Here is a 19595-nt window from a genome sequence, read left to right on the forward strand (position 1 = left end):
TTGTCCTCTGAGCTGGCTGGGCTTTCACATACTGAGGAATTACAAACAAGGGCAAAGCTGTTTGCAGGAAGAAAAGAGCAGCCTGAAACTTCAGTGCATGGGGGAAAGAAACACACAAATGATCTCTTGAGATTCAAAAGGAAGACTGTATACAGCCTGCTTGTGTATGGATGTATTTTCTATGTGTGGACATACTGTACATCAACCTACTTCCTGTTTTGGTGGCCATTTTGTTTGTTTACAAACAAACTTTTTAAAACTGTTTTTAACCACTTTAAATGTGGCGAGGAGTGGCGAAATTGTGACAGAGGGTAATAGGAGATGTCCCCTAACGCACTGGTATGTTTACTTTTGAGCGATTTTAACAATACAGATTCTCTTTAACGTCCCCTAAAACGCAACGTCTTGGTGTGAAAGAGGCCTAAAGGTAATTTAAAAACTACTAAAGCTATGAGATCCGCCAACATATTTATTCCTTTATAAACAATGCCAGTTGCCTGGCTGCCCTGCTGATTTTTTGGTTTTAGTTGTTTTGAGTCACTAACCTACAACAAGCATGCAGCCAGCGAATCATACCAGAGTCAGCATCTGATCTGCATGCTCATTCTGGGCCAGTAACCTAAAGGACAACTGTAATAAGGGGATATGGAGGCTGCCATATTTATTTATTTTTAAACAATACCAGTTGCCTGGCTGTCCTGCTGATCCTCTGCCTCTAATACTTGTAGCCATAAACCCTGAACAGGCATGCCGCAGATCAGGTGTTTCTGACATTATTGTCAGATCTGACAAGATTAGCTGCATGATTGTTTCTGGTGTGATTCGGATACTACTGCAGCCAGATGGATCAGCAGTGCTGCCAGGCAACTGGTATTGTTTAAAAGGAAATAAATATGGCAGTCTCTATATTCTTCTTACTTCAGTTGTCTAGTTGGGCAACTGGGAATGTTTATCAGAGAAAGAAGATGGCAGCCTCGTATTCCTCTCTCTTCAGGTTCCCTTTAATACATATACTTTCAGATACATAATTGATAACCAGCCACAAGCTAAAGATTTGCCTTTTTCCTTTTATTTTCAGCAAACTCGGTGAAGATGGAGATGCAGAGTGATGAGGAAGGGGACAGAAAGCCCCTCCGGCGAGAGACCCCTATCCAGTCACAGGATGATGAGAGTGGCCTAGAGGAGCCTCTTGCAGAAACAAATGGGATCTCAGACTCTCGCATGAACCAGGATCTGTCCCTCGATGGTGGCATCCGGCTTCCGAATGGTAAACTGAAATGTGACGTCTGTGGCATGATTTGCATTGGCCCCAATGTGCTAATGGTCCATAAAAGAAGCCATACGGGTAAGCAGCCAGAAGCCAAAACTGCCTGTAGAATCTGATGTTAATATTACCTGATACTATTGCCTGATACGGCCTACTTAGACATGCAAGGCAGATGCACTTTGTGATGGTCATCAGAGTGTAACAGTTACAGATGAATGGGGCATGAATACTTTACCTGTGCCTCAAGCTTTGGGTTAGATATTGAGTACAGGCTTACCATATCTTCTAGTATCTATAGTATGAAGCCTAAAGGGTAAAGGTGCCCAGACATTACTTGATTTGCAGCATCACAATGATTGAATCTAGCAGAGATTGATACCGCAACATAGTCGCCCAATTGATCATTTTGATTGATGAAATTGATTGAACAGATCAATCTGGCATGCTGGAAATGGCTGCCGGGTTCACGGTGCTAGCGGCTTTCAATGACCTGACAGACCCCCGGGCGCTCTCCCCCCCATGTGTATCCCCCAGGACTGTGGTGAGTGTTGAAGCATCTTCTATCTACTTACCCACCTTCTCCAGTGTTTCAAGTCTTTCTCCATTGCCGCCCAGCACCTTTACTGCATGTAGGGGCACAGGGCACAGGCACCCCTGGCGATGGAAAAGAAGACACAGGACAAACGGGCCAGTGGTTACTGTAGTTGAGCTTCACCGCTGCCATACTCGCCATGGCCTGGGGGGACACATTACATGGAGGAAGGGCCATGGAGGCAGCGGCGCTAGGTAGATTTCAAGTAGATTTCATAATGAAATCCTTTGGAAATTGGTGTGTGGGCAGGTGATAGATCCTTCTCTGATCAGATTCAGTCAAAGAGAAATCTGTCTAATGGTTGATCTGATGGCCATTGAGTAATGTATGGGCCACCTTAAGTCTACCCTAAACTGATAAATGTGTTGTGAGTGGATGTTGGCAGGCTGCATCACCTATTGGCTTCTAGTGTGTTTTGAGGGTTCCAACACTGATATTATTTTGCTAAAAGGCTTCTGACATCGCATAACGTAGTCTCCTTTCTCCTCCACCTAAGTAGCGTCAGCCCTGCAGCTACAGTCTCAACTGTAATACAGAGGAAAACTCTAACAGGATACTGATATCATGTTGTAATGAAGTCCTCTAGTGGGAGTTGCTATAAACTCACTACCTCTTAGGATATGTATATAAATCTCATGAAAGTCACTGCTAATGGCCTAATTGGGCTAGTATCTGAAATCCATTCAAGCATTCCCTAAACTGCTTGCCCAACAGCACGTGCAAACAACATGCTTTCTTGTGTGACACCAGATCTTGATCATCCTGTATCCATACTTCCCCCTGCATGTTTATAGCATTGTTTGATAATGGGCACTAGCTATATTGACTGGAGAGTTGTCATGTCTACATGTGTGACAGGCTTGGTCTGAGTGTACTAAGCTGCCCTGTGGCTGTTACTGACTACTGGAATCCTTGGTAGGAAGAAAACTCTGGTGCTTGATTTTATCAGCTAACATCTACTTATTATGAGATAATGGTTTAGTTTGGTCTGAACCTTTAATCCATGGTGCAGACTTGCATTGTAGTGCAGTGTTGATAGTAATACAACAATTTATAATAACCAGAAGGTTGTCGGCTTTAACAGCCTTTTGTAGCATGGTGGGTACTTAAGTGTACAAAATAAGCCTTGTATCATTATAATAAATGGCTTTTGAAGTAAGGTTCTAAAATGAAATGGCCATGCTGTTGCTCAAAGGTACATAAATTGCTCACTGAAACAGCAGCACATATTTGTAAATAAGGTTCATCGTGAGGAACATAGGTGATCCTTCAGATGTAGTCTGAATTTATTGAACCATATGCACAATTAGTAAGCAAGAGCTTACAACTCTCCACTGTGCCATACTGGATGGAGGCAAGACTTGCTAAACGCTTAGTACCAGTTAGCGTTTGTGCAGTTACACGCCCATATATGTAACAGCGATGGATTTTTTTTTCATATACATTCAGGCTTTTAATATAAATTGAAGGGCCTTGGGTACATGTATGCATTTGTAGTCATTTGGCCCTAACAATAAATCCAACGGACACTCTTTATATTACAGTATTTCTTTAGTGTGGGTTGCAAAACTGCCATTTCATAGGAGGCCATGTTTAACATCCAAACCAGGTTTCCATTCATTAGAATCTCTGATGATCTTCAGCCTTGGAGCTTGTTGGTAAGAGCTCATTTCCACTAGTGGTGATTCGATGCGTTTTCCTGCTGCTGTACGATTTTGCATAAGGGGGAAAAAGTATGGCATGCAGCAAAAAAATCATGTCACACATATGCGTGCTTGGCACAGCTAGAGTGATTGGGAATGCATTCTTGCTTCACAGCGATGCATGCTGGCTACAGTGAAAACGGGCCCTTAAGCAGACCCACAATGAGCATGTTTTTTATAGTCTCTGCACTCACACAGTACTGCATTTTACCCTGTAGCAACCAATCAGAAATGCCTCTTTATTTAGTAAATATACTAGGCCGATAATAATAAGGTGACAAGCTGGTTGTTGTTACTTCACAGAAATTATGAAAAGTGCCCTCCTTGCGTGCTCTAGTACAACACAGTATTTTTACTGTCAGTTGGGCCATAAAAGAGAAAGTTATACTTGGCCTAGCTACATGTTAAAGTATACTAAGTGAATTTGCTATGAGCGAGTTCTGATCAGCCAAAACATTAAAAGCTCCTGTCTAGTATTGTGAAGGTACCCACTTGTCCTGCCAGAACATCTTTGACTAGTTGAGGCGTAAATTGCTCATCAGTTCATGCACAGTATCTTTTCTGTGAAGTTAGGCAAGACAAGCTAGCAGTTTTGCTACGTGCATTGTTTTTTCTTGGACCAATTTAGTGGGTACTAACCACTGCATACTGGCATCATGCCAGGAGACCTGCCTTTTCAGGGATGCCCTTACCCTGCCTTCTAGCCATCGCTGTTTGGTTGTGGCAGAGTTACTCCGGTAAAATTTACCTGTGCCAATAGTGCAGATACATTTTACTCTGCATAAAAACAAACTAGGTAACGCAGTTTCCATAACTTTCGTTTTACGTACAATACATATGTTGCTTTTGTAGTGTGCATTATACAAACAACACATACGTGCATGTATGTGCATGTATATTTTCCTGGAGTTTAGCGAATATACCAGTTCAATCCCTATGCCTGCATTTTTCTTGCCCCAACATATCATCATCTTCAAGAACTTGTTTTCTTGCTTGCTTCGTAATATATCCCACCTCTTGACAGGGGCCATTGCAAGAAGGCAGTCAGTGTTATTTGCTTCGCCCTTTGAATTTGTGGCTGATCAGTGTTTTTCTTAACAGTCCCAATTAGATTATTCATAAGAAGGTGGATTGAGAAATGTGGGTGTAATGTATAATCTCTTCCAGGTCACGAGGCTCTGACCTTTTAAGGACCAGAGCCCCCCTCCCTTCCCATTGATCATATGTCAGTAGCCAATGAAATGGCTTCTGAACAGCACACATAACTTAGTTGTCATTAGACAGCTGAGTGTTAGCGGCAATGGCAGCATGTGCCGGGGCTATTGAAATCTGCGTCCTAGCAAAGGTAAGAGGATACAAGCAGGGCGTAAATTTCCGCCACAGCTTGAAGTGTCCTATTTTTAATGATAACAGATTAGAAGGTACGGTATATTCTATCTGAAAAAACTTTCTAGTTGCAAAATCGGCTTTAATAGTCCTTGTGCCCTGCAGTATCGGAATGCAATGCTCTAGGCAACTTTCGCAAAACCGCATAGATGAAACCCTGCATGGTTGGCAGAAGTGGTAGTTGAGAAAGTGAGGCTGATGAAAGATTTGTTACCCAATAGGCCTCTTGCTCACTGCATTTGAGAAAATTGGGGTAAACTCATTAGACTTATCATTCTCATTACCGAAACTAATTTAGTTCATTTATGTGCACAATATAACACATCATCTGTAATAGTTGTTAAGGTTTCTGTTATTTATTGTTTAATTAGAGTGTGTGTCAGGCATAGGAAATAAGATCACAATGACAGAGGCGTGATGATGACAGTTTAAAGATATTTGTATGGCATTGACTGATGAGGTGGATGCTGTACATCAATTGAAAGTGGATTCTGCACTGGCATAGTATCATGGAAGACACGGTTTGTCAATAATTGAAGTGTCACTAAATAGTTACTGCCAAGAATAAAGAAACATTGACATTGTGATGTGTGTACTTGCAATAGCTCAGGTAATATTACAGTCAGATCTTCAGGCACTTTGCATTGGGGCAGCCAACCCAATTACCTCAAACAAACAGCACAGCACAAGCAAACAGTAAAGACTTTTATTGGTTTACAAGGAGTCTTAGAAATTAAATACATTGGTTAACTTTTTGTAAAATGGTACTCAGTATTAGAGCACCCCATTTATTGCACAAGTTTAGAATGTGTTCACATATCTTGGATTATTTATTGGAATAAATGCAAATTATTGTGCTGGACTGCCACTGAATAAAAAAAACTGTACATAATCCATCATGTCGTCTAACTAAGCCAATGCCAGCATCAGATTTTCTAATTCTATATTAGTAATGTTGCTTTTTCATAGACAAGACCTGTATAACCTTATGCTGCATAGTGTCCCATTATACTATTATTTGATCATATTTCAAATGTCAATTCAAATTAAAGAGGTTGCGTTTTGCATAGGATTCAAGAAAAATAACAGCCTCTGTCACTTTAACAGGGTATTATCTGGATGGTAAAAGCCAGCTTTGAGTGAGGCAGGGGTCACACTTGCTTTTACGGAAAACGGCAGTGTTTTTCCGTGGACTATTCTGCAGCGTCTGCTGACTTTTGACCAACAGCAGCTGACTGTTGGCAAAAGGGAATCACACTATCTGTATTTTTCCCCCCACAGCGGAAAAAAGCATATTACTCCAACTGCAGTGTGATTCTGCTTTGGAAAGCATTATGTGCATTTTTCCGGTATGAGACAACAGCCACAATTTTGCAAGTGTGACCCCTGCCTAAAGTAACACTGTAGTAAGAGGGATGTGAAAGCTGCCTTTAATTGGCTGCCATTCTTGAAAAGGAAATACATTTGGCAGCCTCCATCTCTTTCACTACAGTGCTTCTTCAAGGTTGTCATGACAAGGTATAAAAACAAAACAAAAAAAAAAGTAAAAATATCTTTAAAATGTCACTCTCGTCACACTATTTTCTAACAGCAGGTGTAATAGGCCACCATTTTTGTCTGTTACACCCTCTGAATATTTATATATTTTTTTTAAAGAGAACCCGAGGTGGGTTTGAAGAATATTATCTGCATACAGAGGCTGGATCTGCCTATACAGCCCAGCCTCTGTTGCTATCTCAAACCCCCCTAAGGTCCCCCTGCACTCTGCAATCCCTCATAAATCACAGCCACGCTGCTGACAAACAGCTTGTCAGAGCTGGCTGTGTTTATCTCTATAGTGTCAGTCTGCTGCTCCCCCCGCCTCTTGCAGAACTCCAGTCCCCGCCTGCATCCCTTCCCTCCCTGCTTATTGGAGGGAAGGGACGGGGGCAGGGACCGGAGCTATGCAGGAGGCGGGGGAGCAGCTGAGACTGACACTACAGATGTAAACACAGCCTCACAGCACGGCTGTGATTTATGAGGGATTGCAGAGTGCAGGGGGACCTTAGTGGGGTTTGGGATAGCAACAGAGGCTGGGCTGTATAGGCAGATCTAGCCTCTGTATGCAGATAACATTCTTTAAACACACCTCGGGTTCTCTTTAAAGGATAGAGACCTGAATGTGCAGATATAAACCCTACTGCATTTCATACGATGATATGAGTATAGGTTTAAGGAGGTCTGCAAATTTATGGGCAGGGTTGGCTAATAATATATAGTAATCCTAATAAAAATCCCTTAATAATCTGTGCCTAAACTGAATCGAACTAGCCAACTGTATAATGAATGTGTTGGTAATAAAGAGAGTTGGTAACACTTTGGTTATGGGTAGTGATGATCCATGAGATGCAAATATTTCTGAGTTCCTGCAGGGTTATGTAAACTTGGATGCAAATGTATGCCGCTTGAAAATTAACCAATCAATTTAAAGGGGCACTATGGCGAAAAATTGTAAAATTTAAAATATGTGCAAACATAAACAAATAAGAAGTATGTTTTTTCCAGAGTAAAATGAGCCATAAATTACTTTTCTCCTATGTTGCTGTCACTTACAGTAGGTAGTAGAAATCTGACAGGATTGACAGGTTTTGGACTAGTCCATCTGTTCATGGGGGGATTCTCAGGGATTTATTTATTTTCAAAAGCACTTAGTGAATGGCAGTTGCTCTGTCCAACTGCCAAAGAACTGTGTAGCGAGCAGGGAAGCTGGCCAGCATCATTGTTTAAATCCTTTTTAGGGAATATCTGTATAAAGAATAAAAGCCTTACTGAGAATCCCCTATGAAGAGATGGACTAGTCCAAAATCGGTCGCTTCTGTCAGATTTACTACCTAGTGTAAGTGACAGCAACATAGGAGAAAAGTAATTTATGGCTTAGTTTACTCTGGAAAAAAACATACTTCTTATTTGTAATTTTTGCACATATTTTAAATTTTACACTTTTTCGCCATAGCGCCCCTTTAAACCTGGGTTGGTCCATTTTCAAACTGCATACATTTGCATACAAATGTACATAATCCTGCATGAACTCGGAAATATTTGCATCTTATTGATCATCCCTAGTTATGAGCGTGTCCTCCAAGGATATCAACACATCTTTAGCTTTACAATTGCTGGATCATGGCCTGCAATGGGGATAACTTGTAGACCTCCCCCAAGGACCTACACTTATGCCATAATGTAGTGCTGGAAGGGATACTGTAGGGGGGTCGGGGGAAAATGAGCTGAACTTACCCGGGGCTTCTAATGGTCTCCCGCAGACATTCTGTGCCCGCGCAGCCGCTCACCGATGCTCCGGCCCCGCCTCCAGTTCACTTCTGGAATTTCTGACTTTAAAGTCAGAAAACCACTGCGCCTGCGTTGCCGTGTCCTCGCTCCCGCTGATGTCACCAGGAGTGTACTGCGCAGACACAGACCATACTGGGCCTGCGCTGTGCGCTTTTGAGGACATCAGCGGGATCGAGGACACGGCAATGCAGGCGCAGTGGTTTTCTGACTTTAAAGTCAGAAATTCCAGAAGTGAACCGGAGGCGGGGCCAGAGCATCGGTGAGTGGCTGCGCGGGCACAGGATGTCTGTGGGCGACCATTAGAAGCCACGGGTAAGTTCAGCTCATTTTCCCCCGACCCCCCTACAGTATCCCTTTAAGTTTCCTCTGAATGTGTCATACAATTGGTTAAGGATTCATGGTGCTCCAGGTTTCTTAATTAAGAAGCAAAGTTTGCCGAGTTGTTCCAACCTGCAGCAGCCCAGCATAGTTCTTTGTGAATCCCACTTCTGGGGAACAAGAGCATGGCGGAATTAAGATCCACCACTGAAAATATTTTGTGTAGCTGGTAATTGATCTCTGCCCTCCTATGCTGGTGTTATGTGATACAGGTGAGTAATATGTAGTTATGCTAGGATGATGCTGGCTTCATCAGCTGGGTCCAGAAAATGGGAAACTGAAGTGAAAGGAACACAAAGGTTGCCATCTTCATTCCCTTATAAACTTTCCTAGTTGTCTGGCTGTCATGCTGAGCTTTTGGCTTTAGTTGTTTTTGAGTCACACACCTGCAACAAGCAAGCAGCCAGTAGAGTCAGACCAGAGTCAAAGCATCTGAAGTATTAGAGGCAGAGCATCGGCACAGAAGTTAGGCACCTGGGCATTGTTTGTTAGAGAGTGAAAATGGCAACCTACATATTCCTCTACCTCTAATTAACCCTCAGACTATATATATATATTTTTTTAAAGCTAAAGTGTTTCCAAATATTTGCCTCAATATATCACACAGATATTGGAAGGTGTATCTTCGCCAAAACTACTTACGAAGAGACGCCTTTAGATGTCAGTGACTTATGTGAACATTTGGAAATGTCTTGACGTTTGTGGCAGGCAAATTAAGTTTTGGTGAAAATGTCTTTAGACACCTGTGGCACACGGAGGCAAACATTCTGAAACCTCTAAAGATGTCAGTGGCAGTCTAAAGGTTAAAGTTCAAGAATATTCAGGTTCACTTTCAAGCGTATTTTTTGAACTAATATTATTTAAATACCACACAATTTATTTGTGAAATAGGTTTTTGTTTTTTTACGGATCAAAAAAGAGAAATACATGCTGCAGAAATTCATAGATCCTTTCTCCTGCTCAATAATGCCCGAATACTTGCATACATTACAACCCACCCAACTCCCATCCCTTTCTAGTCAGTCTGAGCACAGGCTTCCTTACTAGAGACTTGACAAACATGATTGTCCTGCTCTTTTTTTAGCTGACTGAGCAAATCCGTTTTCCCCAAACATACTAGGAAAGCATTTAACATGGTATACTTGGACTTTGCAAAAAGCTTTTGACACTGTTCCATGCAACAACAAAAAATGCAGGGATTAGGGGAAATGAGTGTACCTGGATAGAGAACAGAAGGCAAAGCGTAATAGTTAATGCAGCATAATCCAAAACTGTTAACAAGGTGTCTCACAAGGGTCAGTTCGGGGTCCAATTCAATTTGATTTATTCATTAATGACCTAATACAGTGATCTGCAAACTTGGCTCTCCAGCTGTTAAGGAACTACAAGTCCCCAGGGGCGTAGCAATAGGGGGTGCAGAGGTAGCAACCGCATCGGGGCAGAGGGGCCCCGAAGGGCCCTTCTTCAACTGCAGTATTGGCTCTCTATTGGTCCTGTGCTCATAATAATCACTTCTATAGATACTTCTTGCACCTCTGACACTGTAGTTGCCATTGGCAGGTTTTGGTGCGCCGTATCAATTGTTATGTATAGAGTGCTTGGGGGGCCCCAATGTAAAACTTGCATCGGGGCCCACACCTCCTTAGCTACGCCACTGCAAGTCCCACAATGCATTTGCCTTTATGAATCATGACTGTGGCTGTCAGACTCCTGCAATGTACTGTGGGACTTGTAGTTCATTTAACAGCTGGAGTGAAAAAAAAAGGGAAACAGAGAGCCCAATATAGTGTAGTATGTATTGGAATTGGGTGAAATAAGATGTAAGTATACTCACAAACCAGGGTTACCGCACAGGCAACCACTGTAAATGCATGTGTGGAGATTAGGCCTGTCCCCACTCAAGCCTAAGATGGCGCTCTCTGTAGATCAGGAAATAAGGGTATAGACACCCCTCCACCAGGGGTGGACACTGGTATTGAAGAAAGTGAACAGAGGCGCTAGGCGTATACTAGACTCTTTGATGTGTGATACTCCTTCTCTTGTATTGCCTGAGGAAGCGGGAATATACCTGCGAAACGCGTTGCCTGCTAAATTTGGAGTATGTGTATACATTTTTCTTGCTGATAATCGACAGCTTTGTGTCTGTTTTGGAAATGTTAAGTCCACCACTGCCTCCCAAAACTTTTTAAAAATGTTAGCATATGTTATCCTTTTGGCGCCTCTGTTCACGTTCTACATTAACAGCTGGAGAGCCAAGTTTGCAGATCACTGACCTAGTAGATGGAAAACAATTTAATTTTGCCATCTTCACATGCGATACAAAATTATGTAGAACTAGTAGACCTAAGCCCGTTTCAAAACGGGCTCTAGGTCTGTGTTGAAACCCCGCCTCCCTCTCCTCCCCTCCCCTTCCTTCCCTCTCATCCTCCCCTGTGACCGCCGCACAGTCACCGTGCATGCGAGCCCACCGCATGCCCCTTCTGGCCCTGTCCTCCCTCAGCTCTCCTCAGTCTCTGCGTCCCTGCACATGCGCAGTACCACAAAGCACAGGACACACACACGCACAGGAAGTGCAGAGATGGGACGCAAAGACAAAGGGGTTTTATTATAGAGGATTATCAACACTCAGCAGGATAGGGACATAATAAAGAAGTCAGGCAAACTGCAGTTTACATTTAATGTTGATTGGGGATGGTCGATGAGATGCAAATCATTTCTTCTAACATTCATATGACATATAAATTATATGTAGCTTGAAATTGAACCAATCAGAATAACTTCCTGTAAATTTTTATTGGTCCGTGTTCAAACGGCATATAATTTACGAGAAATGTTAATCTTAGGAGAAATGATTTGCACCTCATTTATCATCCCTAATGTTGATGATGCATCCTGGCCATGCCAGTGGTGTAGGTATCAATAGTCTCTGGGAAGGTGAAATCGCCTACTAGAGAAAATACGAGAGACCAGGAGCCCGATGGTGCAGTACCCAGGGCCGGGGCTACCATAGAGGCAAAGGGGGCAATTGCCCCAGGGCCCCAGAGCTTGTAGGGGCCCTTAGTGGCTACAAGAGGAAACATTTTTTTTCAAAAAGACCTTATAGTTTTTAAGAAAATCGATTTTAAAGTTTCAAAGGGAAAAAATACACATTTAAAAACCGCCGACTTTAATGGTTAATGGCAAATCCACCTTAAATGCTAGAAACCCTAAATTTGCAGGATATGTTAAGGAGATCATTGGGAATAAGAGGGAAAACAATTTTTCAAAGAGACCTTATAGTTTTTGAGAAAATAGATTTTAAAATTTCGAAGGAAAAAAAGTATACTTTTAAATGCGGTAAATGTCACTTTTAGTAGCAAACCTAGCGGTAGTGTAATTTTACATGTATCAAAAGAAAGAGCAATACATTTTCTGACGGGGTTTCCAGGGGGTCCATACGCAGCCGCAGCGCTTTGGCCATGGATCGCTATACAGCCGCAATATGGCTGTATGAAGATCCCTGGCATTTTTTCCTATTTTCCCAATGTTTTTTTTATGTTTAGAGTGTGGGAATTTTTTTTTTTAATTATGTGTGGTCCCCCCTCCAAAAACGTTGTAACCTCTTGTCCCCTATGCAGGCTGGGGTAGCCAGAATGTGGAGCTCCGACGATTGGGGCTTCACGCCCTGAGTATACCAGCTGCCAAAAAGGTCCCTTAAATGCCAATTTTTGTTCCGGGGTATCTGTTTGGAAGCCCCCCAGGTTTATTTTGCCGTGGGGCCCCATTGTTGCTTAAACCGGCCCTGGCAGTACCATTAGGTTCAGAGAACACAAGTGTATAGATATAGAGATATTACTCACAAAGGTGGGTTGCAATCCTTGCAATCACCATATACGCTTGCGGAAGAAATAACTGTCTCTGCTCAGCTTGTCTAAACGAAACTGGATGCTCTCCTCTATGACTCTGTAGTGGAGGGGCTACAAAATATACTACCTCCTGAGGAGGTCTAGGACTATACTGTAAAATGTTGGGTGGAGGTTTCCAATATAGGGAATGGACCTAGAGCTATGTGCTGTTTAGGTCTATAAGAATATATATGAGAAGAGGCAATCGGTTACCTCTCCAGATGATATGACACCAGCATGTTAAGGAAAACGTTTTTATTCACACAATTCAGGTATAAAAACGTGTTTCACGGATACTGGCCCACTTCCTCAGGTCAATTAAAAAAAATTGTGCCTGAATCTCAAAAAAGCAGTGAACATGAGCGCATCTAGCCTCTACCAGTTGTATAGCACCATGTAAACTAAATAATTTAAGCAATTATTCAATGCCCGTCAGCATCTTCAGCACGCACGCACGCACGCACGCACGCACGCACGCACGCACACACACACACACACACACACACACACACACACACACACACACACACACACACACACTCACTCTGGAACGCCTTACACTAGAGATCAAAAAACATGAGATGCTTATATGCTCTTTAAAACCTACTACTGATACTACATCTGGCGTATGGGATACCGTTTTGGACTCTGCACTACAGGAAAGTCAAAGAGGTTTTAGAACCGATACAGAAATGGGCAACTACATTAATAAAAGGGGAAATAAAAAAAGTTTAGAAAAACTGGGTTTATTTAGCAAAGAAAAGACACAAGGTAAATGTGCCCATTAATGGTACAATTTTTAGAGCATGACCATATTTTCATTTAGATTATTCAGACTGTAGTGTATGAAAATAGAGAAACTGGGGGGTCCAATTGATTCTGAACAATCACATTATTGATAGTTTCCTTACAGGATACGTGAGGCAAACCTAGAAAAAAAGATTTACCGTTACTCACCTGGGGTTTCTTCCAGCCCCTAGAAGTCTATCAGGTCCCAGACTGCCGCTGTTGCTTCCATCTTCTGTGCAAGCACGCTGCGTTCCTCTCATGACCGCATTCCCGTGGCCAGGAGTGCTCTGTGCGTGCGCAGTTTACAAAGACTTAAACTGTGCAATCACAGAGGGCTCCTGCCATAGTAGTGCAATCACGAGAGGTGCGTGCATGTCCGTGCATGCGCAGAAGACCACGACCCAGCTGTGAGTCGTGATCTTACAAAGGGGACAGCAGCAGCCTGAAGCACAGCCTGACTTCAGAATGGGACCTGATAGACTTCTAGGGGCTGGTAGAAGCATCAGGTAAGTAAAACTTTTCTTGTTTGACTCATGTATCCTTTAAAGAACTGGTCAATTAGTGTGCTGAATTTTTTTTCATTTACATCTGGTTTGTATATTGCTGCGGAATGATTTAATATAATATTTTTATTCTCATCTGCATGCTCTTGAAAATATGATTGTTCACTAAAAATGGCACCATTTATGGACACCTTTACAATTACATGTACAAATACATCCAAGATTAATATAACAGCACCTGGAAACTGTAAAGGAGTGGAAGGGGGTCCGCTAGACATCAGGGAACTGTATAGGGGTGGGGGGGGGGGGCATAAGACTCCAGGGAACTGGAGTTTGGCCCACAACTTGGCCCCAGTGTACAATTTCAGCCCACCTTGTATTTGAGTTTGACATCCCTGCTGTATCGGTAAGCCTGGAAAACAGATTTTTTTTTTTTAAATGTCCATTTTTGGGGCATTGGTTTGTGCTTTGTTTCAGTAGATCCTCTTCAGAGAACAGGAAATGGAAGGAGTCCCCTCTATGCAGCATCAGTCATGAATGCAATGTGATTATTGACATTTGTAATATTGTCGGTATCCTCTTCCTACTGCTGACCCATAGCAGAAACAAGGTGAACTATGAGATCTTATTTCATTTATTCTTACATGTCCGTCAATTATCATGTCTGAAAGTAGGTTTATTTATAAAATCTGAACAACTGACAGAACTGTGATATCAACCTTGGCAAACATTCAGATGTTCAAACTGTGGATGTTATTTATTGGATGTTTTTCTGTAACATGGCTTGAGCAGACCCTGATGTCTATATAATGGTTCTTCTTTTCCTGTCTTGCTGCACTTTGTCTTGTTTGCTTTCTAGGTTTGCTTTCCATTCCAAACTGAATGTTGTCCATTTTGCCTGTGTCTAGGGGAGCGCCCATTCCATTGCAACCAGTGTGGAGCGTCGTTCACCCAAAAGGGAAATCTACTGCGTCACATTAAATTACATTCTGGGGAGAAACCTTTTAAGTGTCCATTCTGCAGCTATGCCTGCCGAAGGAGAGATGCACTTACAGGTCACCTCAGGACACATTCAGGTGAGTTCCCATTCCAGGTTACTATACCTTTGTACTTGGAATCAACTATTCAGATTATATGTTAGTAGCCTATGCTGCTAACTAACTACCCCTTCTTCAGGATCCTTCCTCATAAACACACTGCTGGCCTCTTGATTGGAAACAAAGTTGTGCAATTCCAAGACGTTATGGCAGCTCACTTATTGAAAGCCTGGCTGATTGGGTTTTCATTGGTGACTTCCTAGATGAATGTCAGGAGGGGGCACCAGACAGTGGTTGTTTTTTGGGGTTTTTTTTTGGTGAACACAGAAATGACCCTGCCCAACTCTTCCCTATGCTCTATGGGAAAGTGTAAAGGGAGGAAGTAGGCATGGACAGGTGATGGCCCTGTGCAGAGGAAGAGGCTTCTACTTTCTTTGTGATTCTATACTACAGATATCTGCATCATGTGACTGACATTTCAAAGGGTAAATTCTCTGCAACAGTTGCCTCAAATAAGAATATTGTTTGAGTAATCCCCCATTCATCTGTACTCTTGCTGGATTCTAGGCCGAGACAGTCCTGAACAGCTTCGCTTCGCCCAAATGTCATCTAACACATGCAATTAGGTGTAAAACTGAAACATTGCTCTATAAAAGTGATAAAACATCTTGTAGAGCATAGAAAGGTTTCCAGATGAACCAATTTGGCAAACTAGTCCCCCATGCCAAGCGCGTATGCCCATGTAAGCCTGTCTACCTCTTGACGTTCTGGCAACACTGGTCCCTGGAAGCTTCTGAACTGGCCGCTGGAGCTTCCAAGTTCACTGTCATGTAACTGTAGTGATCCTGGAGCTCTAGTGGCCTATTCAAAAGTTGCTGGGTAGAAATGTGAATGAAAACTGGATCAAGGGCAGGTAGATGTGCATTCATCCGCACACTCTGCATTGGGGGAACCTACTTTTGGTATTTCACCTGTTCATAAGCCAATTCACACACACACACACACACACACACACACACACACACACACACACACACACACACACACACACACACACACACACACACACACACACACACACACACACACACACACACACACACACACACACACACACACACACACACACACACACACACACACACACACACACACACACACACACACACACTTTTTTTCTTTTAGTCTAGTTAATTGTTTGCAGTTGTACATGCACCTGCAGTGAGAAACTAAGGATTTTTTTTAAGTTCTTGATGTGGTTGCTTTCACATGACTGCAGTAGCACAAATAATGATTCACTAACCCTTGTCTTTTCTTTGTTTGTATCATTTGGTGACCTACATGGTACATGACTGTAACTTCTGTACTTTCAGCAGAGACTACACAGATTTTGTCCATTACTGAGCATAGTTTCTTCCTCTCCTAGAAATGATGCATGCCTGACAACAATCTGTTCTTAGTTTCACTGCTTGGTTTGATTTACCTACAGCAACCCTGATGTCTTAAAAGCCTAAAGTTTTGATAATTCCTTCTGGCATGTAAAAAGACCCAGGAAGCCTCTGGACCAGGCTCTGTGCACCCTAGACTTCACCCTACATGAACGTACAATCTCCCGCCGAATCACACCACAAATGTCCTGCCTGGCCCAGCTGTCACTTCTCCCTTACTTCCCTTGACTTCAGAGGTAGCTACAGGTGTCTATTAGCACTAGATAGCCACAGGTTCCCTCAATTTTAAGTTGCTAGTGGTGCCCCCGACTGAAGGGAGATCTTTTCAGTGCAATGCCGAGAGCTGGATGAGTAACCTCTCATGTATGACCTGCCTAGGACTCTGCATAGTGAAGGAGGGAGGCACTAAGGGAGGGTAGTGAACCACCTTTCCCTCATCAGGCGCCTGTAGGTACGTGCCTACAGTGCCTTATGGTAAATTCCGGCCCTGCGCTGGACCTTACAGAAGCTTCCCACTTCTTGTGAATAATAAAAGAAAACATTTTAAGTTATCTCTAAAAACACTTTACAATATAAAGTTCAAATGAGCCCAGGGATTTTATCATCTACAGTACATAGTGTCATTAACCTCCCTGGCAGTAAGCCCGAGCTGAGCTCTGGCTATGCCGCGCAGGAGGATTTCTCAGGCCCTGCTGGGCCGATTTGCCTAATTTTTTTTTGCAACACGCAGCTAGCACTTTGCGCTGCCTGGCCAATCAGTGCCAGGCAGCACTGAGGGGTAGCTCGGGACTCCCAATGACGTCATGCCGCCCGTCGCCATGGCGACAGGGGGAAGCCCTCCAGGAAATCCCGTTCTTTGAACAGGATTTCCTGATCGGAGATCGCCGGAGGCGATCAAAGAGGGTGGGGGGATGCCGCTGCACAGCGGCTATCATGTAGCGAGCCGTGGGCTCGCTATATGATTTAAAAAAAAAAATGTTAAAACTGCTCTGCTGCCACCTGGCGGTTTTTAATAGACCGCCAGGGAGGTTAAATGATTTTGGGAGTCTGGGGAAATCTCTAGTCAAGGGACAGGTCTGAAAGTCAGGTTGCCCTGAATAAAAAAACAGACTCCAATCTATAGTGCAAATCAATGTGTGGAATTAGGAACACTTCAGCTAATTACAGTCTTCCGAACACAGTGCATCCCCAAAAGCAAACTTTACATTGCAAAGAAACAAGACTTCCCATGGCCCTGAGCCAGGGGCGTAACAATAGGGGATGCAGAGGTAGCCACCGCATTGGGGCCCTTGAGCCAGAGGGTCCCCAAAGGGCACTCCCTCAACTACAGTATTAGCTCTCTATTGGTCCTGTGCTGGCAATAATCACTTCTATAGATACTTTGAATGATAATAATCATTAACAAACTGTTCCCCATCCCCTTCTTGCTCCTCTGTGGTTGTCCTTGGCAGGTTTTGGTGCACCATATCAATTGCCTTGTAAAGAGTACTTGGGGTGGTCCCATTGTAAAACTTGCATCAGGGCCCACAGCTCCTTAGCTACGCCACTGCCCTGAGCCCAGCTGAGCTAGACTGAGGTGTTGTGCATAACTGGCCTATGGTGTGATGAATCAGAATTTGAAATATGTTTGGCCAATAATGGGTTCCTCAGGCTAAAGAAAAAAGAGACCATCCAGCTTGTTGGCAGCACTTAGTTAAAAAGCCAGAATTTGTGATGGTACATGAGTGCATTTGTCCGCATGGCATGGATAGCACATCTGGAAAGGCACCACTCATTCTGAACTGTATACACAGGTTTTAGAAAAACATCTGCTGCCTTCCAGGCTACATCTTTGTCAGAAAATGGCTTACTTATTTCAGCAGCGCTATACCAATTCAGCCAAACTACACTCTGCCTGTATTACAACAGTATGGCTCCATATTAAAAATCTGGGTGCTGAAGTGGCCTGCAGTATAGATGTGTCATGTACCCAAAATATTTGGTGCTTATAAAGTTGATTCACAAACATTGTTTCATGAATTATCTTTCCCTACCTGTCTCATCTCATGAAATATATGTTCTTATCTGTGTTATCTGATAAAATTACCTCTCCTTATTTGTTTTAACTCATGAGGTACCTTGATGCTTCTTATCTGGTTTATCTCATGAAGCCTGAAATATATGAATAATCCTAAATGAAATACCCAGTGTAAAAGCAAAAACGTTATAACCTAAAACAACATTCACTTTCATTTTTCACTTTTAACAAACAAGACATATCATTCTCAGAAGATATGTGTGGTATAATGCAGTCAATTATTCAGATTACTCACTTTTATGGTAATTTGTGTTGTTTCAGCATCAGAAACACTTCCTTTAACTGTATGCTGATGTAGCCCAGCCTTCCCACTAAGGCTTAGCCTGGGCCATTTATGCCAAATCCCCCCCCCCCCCCCCAAATTGCATTGTATGCAACTGTAGATTGTCTTCTACTGGTTTTAGTTCCCAGTATATGAACATTCCGCAGAAATCCTCTGCCAGAACTAAAGATGTCTCCGCCTGTGATACATTTCAGAATGTAACACAGAGTAGGGACACCAAGAATCAAATATAGTGTAGTATGTACTAACAGTTGAAATTAAGTATGATAGAGTAATAAGCTATACTCGCAAAGCAGGGTTACCTCAAAGGCAACCACTGTATAGGCAGGTGGGGAGATTAGACCTGACCCCACTCAGGATTAAGAAGTCGCTCTCCGTAGATGAGGAAAAAAAGGGGATGACCGCTCCACCAGGGGTGGACTTGATATAGCGTAGTATGGATACAGAGGCGCCAAAAGGATAAAAGTATCTGAAAAGTTTAAAACATGAGGAGGCAGTGGTAGACTTACCTCCTCCAAGCAGACACAAACATTGCCAATGTGTTTGTCAAATACAACAAATTTATTTACATACCGTACTCCGGGGAACAATGCAACACATTTTGCAGGTTTGATCCCGCTTCATAAGGCAATAACAATGGAGCAATAGCATATGTGGTCAGTAGAAGAAAAATGACACCTCTGTGGTCTTCTACTGACCATATGCTATTGCTCCGTTGGTATTGCCTGATGAAGCTGGATCAAACCTGTGAAATGCGTTGCATTGTCCCCCGGAGTATGTAAATAAACTTGTTGTATTTGACAAACACATTGGCAATGTTTGTGTCTGCTTGGAGGAGATAAGTCCACCACTGCCTTCTCATGTTTTAAACTTTTTAGATACTTTTAACCTTTTGGCGGCCCTGTATCCATACTACGCCAT

The 19595-nt window shown here is 42.8% G+C and overlaps 1 protein-coding gene across 5 annotated transcripts in view; it reads left to right on the top strand.

Moving 5' to 3' along the window:
- IKZF2 (IKAROS family zinc finger 2) overlaps nucleotides 1–19595 on the top strand; it is a 129788-nt gene that overhangs the window by 90529 nt on the left and 19664 nt on the right. For 3 of the 5 annotated variants that reach the window (XM_068245384.1, XM_068245381.1, XM_068245382.1), the window contains exons 4-5: nucleotides 1079–1345; nucleotides 14738–14905. In XM_068245384.1, the coding sequence (XP_068101485.1) occupies nucleotides 1079–1345; nucleotides 14738–14905 (435 nt within the window). The remainder of the gene's footprint in view (nucleotides 1–1078; nucleotides 1346–14737; nucleotides 14906–19595) is intronic. The other 2 variants (XM_068245385.1, XM_068245383.1) reach the window with 1 other exon arrangement.

This window comes from Hyperolius riggenbachi, chromosome 7, assembly GCF_040937935.1.
Source record: "Hyperolius riggenbachi isolate aHypRig1 chromosome 7, aHypRig1.pri, whole genome shotgun sequence".
Lineage (NCBI taxonomy): Eukaryota > Metazoa > Chordata > Amphibia > Anura > Hyperoliidae > Hyperolius > Hyperolius riggenbachi.